At 41.1% G+C, this 7,872-nt stretch overlaps 1 protein-coding gene across 1 annotated transcript in view; it reads right to left on the reverse strand.

Annotated features, from left to right (window-relative positions):
• Window positions 1–7,806, reverse strand: part of smarca1 (SWI/SNF related, matrix associated, actin dependent regulator of chromatin, subfamily a, member 1) — a 12,699-nt gene extending 4,893 nt beyond the window's left edge. The window contains exons 1-11 of the mRNA XM_053485465.1: window positions 7,616–7,806; window positions 4,654–4,734; window positions 4,336–4,502; window positions 3,919–4,019; window positions 3,247–3,347; window positions 2,328–2,507; window positions 2,080–2,235; window positions 1,001–1,132; window positions 816–884; window positions 608–717; window positions 61–287 (exon numbers count right to left, since the gene is read on the reverse strand). Coding sequence (XP_053341440.1) covers window positions 61–287; window positions 608–717; window positions 816–884; window positions 1,001–1,132; window positions 2,080–2,235; window positions 2,328–2,507; window positions 3,247–3,347; window positions 3,919–4,019; window positions 4,336–4,502; window positions 4,654–4,734; window positions 7,616–7,672 — 1,381 coding nt within the window. The 5' untranslated portion in view covers window positions 7,673–7,806. The remainder of the gene's footprint in view (window positions 1–60; window positions 288–607; window positions 718–815; window positions 885–1,000; window positions 1,133–2,079; window positions 2,236–2,327; window positions 2,508–3,246; window positions 3,348–3,918; window positions 4,020–4,335; window positions 4,503–4,653; window positions 4,735–7,615) is intronic.
• Between the last annotated feature and the right edge of the window lie 66 nt (window positions 7,807–7,872).

The following is a 7,872-nucleotide window of genomic DNA, read 5'->3' on the forward strand; positions in this document are numbered from 1 at the left end:
ACAATGATTTTTAAGACTAACATCATATCATTTCACACTCTCTCTTTTACACACGCACACCTTTTTCGTGGAGTTTGGGCAGCAGCTTGTCAAGCGCGAGCATCTTGCCGCTGTTGGTGACGAGGTGTGTATCGGTGGTGTACGGCGGTCCCGGCTCGGCCCCGTCAAACAGGTACGGGTGATTACAGCACTTCCGCAGCTGCATCAGGATGTTCAATAGACGCATCTTATCCATCTTACCCGCCGAGTTCAGGATGTCGATGTCCTTCATCAGGATGCGTGTGTACCTGCACGTGTGGAAAAACACACACGTGTACAGGTGCATCATCACAGCACGCCATGCCCCGCCTACAGATTTGTGCTTTTAAAAAAAATTATAGTAATAATAATAAGTTGTTGCTATGGCAACAATCTCACCGCAGATCTTTAAACTCGTTCAAATTGTAACGAGTGCGAATGTAAGTCGAATATTGAATATTTTTGCTATTTCGTTGCCGAGGTTACAATTGGATCAGGAGCGGAATCCACTGATTCTGGACCGGGACTTACAGTCAATCAGAAATCAGGATTTTTTACAGACTAGCCCATTACGCTAATAAACACTCGCCATTCTCTCTGCATTTTACTTAGACCCAGGTAGATCTTCACTTCCTTCTTGGGAGGAAGACTCTTTTCCACTTCCTGTTTAATCCGACGAAGCAGGAACGGACGCAACACCTGAACACACATACACATACACAGACATGCACAGTTAAGTATACTGTAAACAGACTTGTGTGTTAGTGTGTGTATGTGTGTGTGTGTGTTCGTCTCACCGCGTGCAGTCTCTCCACCAGCTTCTGATCACCCAGACAGTTGTTGGTGTCAAACCACGAATCAAAATCCTGAAACACACACACACACACACACACACACACACACACACACACAACACGAGTCAGTGGGAATATGCTGAGATTCCGACCATGTATGTGTGTGTGTATGAGTGAAAGATGCTCACAGAGGCGGAGTTAAACACATCCGGAAGCAGGAAGTTGAGTAAAGACCAGAGCTCGTGCAGGTTGTTCTGTAGCGGAGTTCCCGTCAACAAAAGGCGATTCGTCGTCTTAAACTCTCGCACGATTTCGGATAACTTACGCAAAGATAGAGAGAGAAGGACAAGTACGGTATTACAATCTGCTCAACTACTTTAAATATAAAAACAATCCAGTTTTCAAACCCCACACTGTCACTGCGGCAGTCAGCTCCTGCATTGATGAGCACAACCTCGCCACAGCCAACGTTTCCTTCAAGACATAGTCGGCACCTCGTCAGCGAGAACTGACGTCACCAAAGTCGAAGTCGTCTAATCAGACAACATCGCTTTTCATTTTTACAATTTTCTCCCTAATTTAGTCGTGTCCAATTCCTCCCCGTCACTAGGGGGCTCCACATTAAGTCTACAACTACCACTTAGTCGAGAGGGACAAATACTATCACGTGTTTCCTCCGAACCACGTGAAGCCAGCCGACCGCATCTTTTCGAACTGCTTGCTCACGCACAGTTAGGGGCGGCGCAACACACTCGGAGGACAGCGCTATCCGCTCCTTCCACTTGCATGAGCTCACAGTCGCCCCTGATTGGCTGTAGAGCCATGATTAACGTGGAAGCACAAAGTACCTCTCATCCCTCCCCTCTGAGAGAGCTCGGCCAATCAGCTCTCTCTAGATCTCCGGCTGCGAGATGTTACAGCATTGTCGAACTCGAATTGAACTCGTGATGATAGAGCGAGCACTTTACCGCTGCACCACTTGGAGGCCAACATCGCTCTTCCATTACTGATACAGGGCAGGACCGGAGGAAACGGATAGAAGAACTGGCAAACATTAAATGGTGACGATTCCTGGGACATTAGAACCATCTAAGGGGGCCGGAAAACCAAGGTGCCGCTCCAGTACCTGTTTCATCATCATGACCAGAGCGGAAAAGGGGCTGAACCTGCTGTGGGAAACCCCTCAGTAACTCGATGGCAATGGCGGGACCCTCCCAGGCGTCCGAGTGAGGGTCACGAAAACAAAACTGCGTGTTCTGACTCTCACCTTGGACTTCTCGTTTTTGATGCGATGAGCCTCGTCGATCACCAGGTACCTCCAGTTAAACTTCTTAAACACACACTTCTCTCGGATCACCATCTCGTACGACGTCACACACACGTCCCACTCCCCCGGCATCATCACGTCACGGATGAACGCTGCCTACGCAGCACACACACACACACAAACAGATTAAACCATGAACTTTAGAATCAGACAGACGGAGAAGGTCCATGATAGGGAGAGCGTCTCACTCGCGCGTCTTTGTCTCCGATCAGACAGACGGCTCTCAGTGACGGGACCCAGCGTCTAAACTCGTTCATCCAGTTGTGCAGAGTGGACTTGGGCACTAGGACCATGTGTGGGCCAGGGATGTTCCTGTAGTGCTTCAGATACCCGAGTAACGCGATTGTCTGCAGGGTCTTCCCCAAACCCTGCGCACACACACACACATCACAAGACGTTGTTTCCCATATACCGATTTACACTCATAAATCAGGCTTAAGCTACAGGCTTAAGTGGATACATAACATTAACAATAATTCTTCAACACTTTACTGAACGTCTCTGCTGCTTGAACCGAAGACCAAATTGTACAAATATTTTTCCAAGACTGAGACGAGTTTATCCTGAAGAGACCCCGGGACAGTCTGGACTACAGATGTGAGCAGAAACATGGCAGGCCATTGGAATACATTTCCAGGAAGCCCAGTAGACAAGCAGACGATAATTTAAACACTTTGTCATTTTCATTATTTTACATTTCCATATACAGACTCCGTGATTACCATTATTATAGTTTAGACATAAATTATTATTTTATAGTATTATATAGTTAGTTATTTTAATAAAAATAAAATTATAGTATTCAAATTTATTGACTATTTAGAGGCCGTGCCTCTGACTCACTGACTAATCAGTCTGTTTTCCTGACTTCCAGGTGTGTTACTGTTACCTGTGCATCCTGTGGTGTATACAATAATAAATTTAAATAACCGTCCAAAACCCTGTTGACTTTATTTATTTCACTCGCTGTGAGTCGGGACCTCAAAACAGCCTGCAGATGATTTAAAACTCATAACGAGGATACGGTACAGTTTTACTGATAGTACAGACAAACACAAATAGGCATGCTTTTGTGTGTGTGTGTGTGTGTGCGTGTGTGTGTGTTACCATTTCATCAGCCAGGATCCCATTAATGCCGTTCTCGTAGAGAGAAATCATCCAGTTCAGTCCTCTGATCTGATAATCTCTCAGAGCTCCGTTCTTTACGTCTGCACATCAATCAGTCAATTAACTAATTAACCAATTAACAGGCAAAGAAATTACTTATAACAACCAGCCACTTAGCAGTCAATTATCAATTACTAGTCAATAAATTCATGAATGAATCAATCAACAAGTCAACCGGGCAATTAATCACCTACACCATTAATTTACAGATCAATCATAAGCTGTGTCGTTGCTGAGTTCATCAATCAAACGATTAATTAATAATTCATCTTAATTTATCAGTGTATCAATTTGTCACAAATCAATGAATCAATTAGACAATTAATCTTCAAGACCACTTTCAAGTAAACTTACAAACTGATTAACCCTCAATTAATTAGTGTATACGTGAACCTTCATTAATCACAATCGATTAATCAAATAATCAAAGATTTTTCAAAAACGTAGCTAATTTATCAATGAGTGTTTAAAAAAAACTAATCATTAACTAACCAGTTAGTACAGGTAATGACTCACTATCTCACTCTGTGTGTGTGTGTGTGTGTGTGTGTGTGTGTATGTGTGTGTGTGTGTGTGTGTGTGTGTGTGTGTGTGTGTGTGTGTGAGACTGACATGACGGGGACTCCTCGAAGCGGACGAGGATGTTGGTGGCCTTTCTGCTCTCTGACAGCAGCTCCTCATCTTCCTCTTGCTCCGTACGACGATGACGATTACTGACAATGCATGATGGATAATCACACACACACACACACACACAATATTATATTTTATGTAACACTGGCACACAAATGAATCAAAATAACTTTTTCTTCAGTTTTGCAGTCCTCACGCTGGTCACTCATTTCGTGCTCCAAGCTCTCAGTGCACTTTACCTTTTATGGAGTTTTGTGGGCGTCGCCTTATGCAAATGAACTGGGACAGGAGTGCTTTATGGCTGAGCATTTGACTTGTGTGTGTATTTGTGTGTGTGTGTGTGTGTGTGTGTGTGTTGTGTGTGTGTGTGTGTGTGTGTGTGTGAGACTGACTCACTCCCCCACTGAGAGCAGGTTCTGTTTTTCATCCGGTTTAACTCGAGGTCGCCCGAGTCGCACTTTCAGAGGAGACGTGGGAGATTTTACACTCGCAGGCTGAATGAAGTGAGCGAAGAGCTCCGTCTGTTTTAATAAAAACTCAAACCTGTTCGCCCGATCGGCTTTCTGCAGAGGGAGAGAGAAACTGACATTCTGTATCAAACTTTAAAAACAAGAAAATATGAATCTTTTTAATTTCTTTAGAACAAAAAGAGATTTTATTAATATCACACAAACAAACGTAGTTATAATTATAATTATAATTACAAACACTCACTCTTTTTTCTTCATACTCAGGATCTACTGTTGTTTCTTTCACTGCGGCTTTTGGAGGCGGAGCCAACAGGAACGGCCGATCCTACACACACACACACACACACAGATCCCCATTATATGCATTTTTCACTGATGATAAAATTATATCTCTGAGAAAAGGGTTTGATTAAAGCTGCAGTAAATTCTCAGCGACTTTCAGCGCCCTCTGTTGGCAAACTGCAGCAGCACTTCTGATACAAACACAAACAGAAATGGGCGGGAAAAAATCTATTCAGTTCTGTATTGTGATTATTGTCTGTGGCAATTCTCATATAGGCACACTGACCCCTTAATCGATTTAATTTATAAATGATTTTTAAATGCACGTATTTTTCCATTTGAACTGGTACGATGGTGCTGTTCCTGTATAATCCTGCAGGTGACACACTGTGTTTACACAGCGCAGCATCTCGTGTGGAAAGAGTGACTTAATTATTTGCCAAGTTTGTTTACAGATGCAACAAAATTTTAAAGGTCTGTGGTTATTCCAGGGACCATAAACACCTCCATCCATATGAATACTACGCGAGTTTTACTGCCGAGCATCCTTAAATTAATTCACAGATTAATTAATCCACTTTAAATTACTATAATTCAGACATGTAGTTATTATAATTTGAAATAAAATAAAACGATATCCCACACACATACACTGGTGTATGTCGCACCGACGTGACTCTGTTCTCTCCAAGTGAAGAGAAATAATATTTGCCTAATTTGGTTGACATTAAAAATGTGGGTAAACACACATTTACAGCTGTGTGACGGAAACAATCGCACGCAAAAAAGGGATAATAATCATAACAGTCATAATTGTGCTGAGCAGCTCAACAATATAATTAAATAAATCAACATTAAAATGCACTTACAGACAAAGTTACACACCAGCTGGAGCATCACAGAGTGTGTGAGGGAAGTGACAGTATTATTGCGACATCAAAATATTTACATCAAGTATAATCGTGTAGTACTTTTATATTCATAAGTCCACTCAAAGTCTAACAAAAATAATTAAAATCATAAATGCAGCACAATAACATTATATATTCAATCTTAATCATTTCTTTTCATCTCCCCTTCCTCTGTATCAATAATGATTTGTATTTGACTGCAGATGCTTTACTTACTTTTATTATTGTTGTTATTTAACTAGTATTACTATTAGTAGCGGTAGTAATGCTGTGGTTACTATTATTATAATTATTATTATTATACCTTTTGCTATTTACTTTCCTTCTTTTTCAGTATTTATTTATTTCTGTTATTATTTTGTGAGCTTTGGCAATATGAGTGTGTGCAGGAGCGCTTATACACTCTCTTTGCTTCATGCATCAACATTATATCAAGTCAGCAGTTATGCTTATAAACAAAAGTAAAGTTTTATCTGTACATTTGCCCTGGCGGCACCATAAAGGATAATTTTAGTGACTCGGTTCTTTAAATCTCGTTCATCAAAATGACCGAATCTTTTTTTTGAGTCATTTAGTTTATTTCGTTTTTTTGATCAGAAATAAAATAAAATGTTGCATTTTTATTAAAAAGACCCCCAATACGTCTACATACACACATTTTGGCTATAGTTCCAGTTATGACAATATTACAATGCAGCTAAGGACATGTTATAATAAACAGAATGAGTAGTTCACTTCTTATATCCTCCAGTCTGAGTCGTTTGTTCTTTTCAATCTTTTGCACCGCATAGCGTTTAAAGACTCGAAGAAAGACTAGAAAGACTTAAAGACTCCTTTAAAAAGAACGAATCGTTCATGAACGACCCATCACTAGTGAGTGGATGAGCGATATTAGACAGTTCCATACAAACCCAGTCTCAGAAGATTTTTTAACAAAACACTTGCAGTTCTTAGATCTCTACCTGAAGTTTAATCTGCACCATCAGTGAATCTAAATGTGGAGTAAAAGTGATGTTATGAACAGTTATGTGTGGGATTTAATAATCTACTTTAAAATAAGCTACAATTGTTTTGCTGAATGTAAACAAACACCTGCACCAATAGATATTAATAAAAAAAAGATAAAGTGAATATTTTTACTGGGATTAGTTCATATTTTCACTTTGGCTGAAATAACAGCGCTGAAGTGGTATAAGTGAATTTTAACACGCTGGAGTGGTTTTAAGACAAAACTTCATCTTTATCCTTTGATCTACTTTTTCCATTTCTCATCTGTGATTCACTCTCCGATTACCGAACAGGGAGTGTATTTGTCTGAGCACCAAAGAAGGACAACTTAGTGTGAACATCAACTTCTCGATATCCTCTCTTTCCCATTGACTGTAATAAGTTGAAATGACAGTAGATTCAAAACCGTGCTGTTAACTGGGTACATTTTGTACAATTCACTAATATTTATCCACAAATCCAGTGAAAACCAATGACGTATAATGTTCTCACACCAAACACAATTTTGTGAAATGACTTGTGTTTTTAAAAAAGCCTACTTGACTTTACTTGACTTGAGTTACAGTTAGAATTACAGTGAAGGTTTACAGACAGAAATGCATTGAGCTTATAATAATAATAATAGTAAATAATAATAATAATAATATCACTGATTACATTAAAGCTCATCAGACTATTTTTAGCTTTATTTGTCAGTGTCGGGTGTTAACGTTAGTAAAAGATGTGTGTTTAAATTGAAGCAACTGGAAGCCCTGAAACTGGGTCCTAAACTACGAGGAGGGGAAAAACTCGACTTTTGGTGTGGTAAACAGTGTTCATGCTGATGGTTTTGAGGTCTAACACAAGGGAGACTGCGGTTAAACCCGGTGGAGCTGGACATCTCCCTCGTCTCTCCTTCCCGCCATGTTCCCTCACGAACCCACCTCACGAAAACTTCTCCCTCTCCTTGCGCGCGCGCGTCTCTATCGCGCTCTCCCCCTCTCTCTCGCGCGCGCGTGCTCTCACCTGCTGGTTTTCGTCCGCGCGCTCGCCGGAAGTGGACGGCAGCTCTTCGTCAGACATGTCGTGCTGTCCGCGCGCTGCTGTGCATCAGGGGAATCTACTGCAGGAATTGAAGCGAAACTACAAACTGAATAAAAACAACAACAAAAACAACAAAACGTCAAAATCCGACTGTACACGCCTACATGGCACACGCCCCCTTTCAGCGCGGACACCAAGTCTCGCGGGAACAAATATCGCGAGACTTACGAAAAAAAACA

This window comes from Clarias gariepinus, chromosome 24 (assembly GCF_024256425.1).
Source record: "Clarias gariepinus isolate MV-2021 ecotype Netherlands chromosome 24, CGAR_prim_01v2, whole genome shotgun sequence".
Lineage (NCBI taxonomy): Eukaryota > Metazoa > Chordata > Actinopteri > Siluriformes > Clariidae > Clarias > Clarias gariepinus.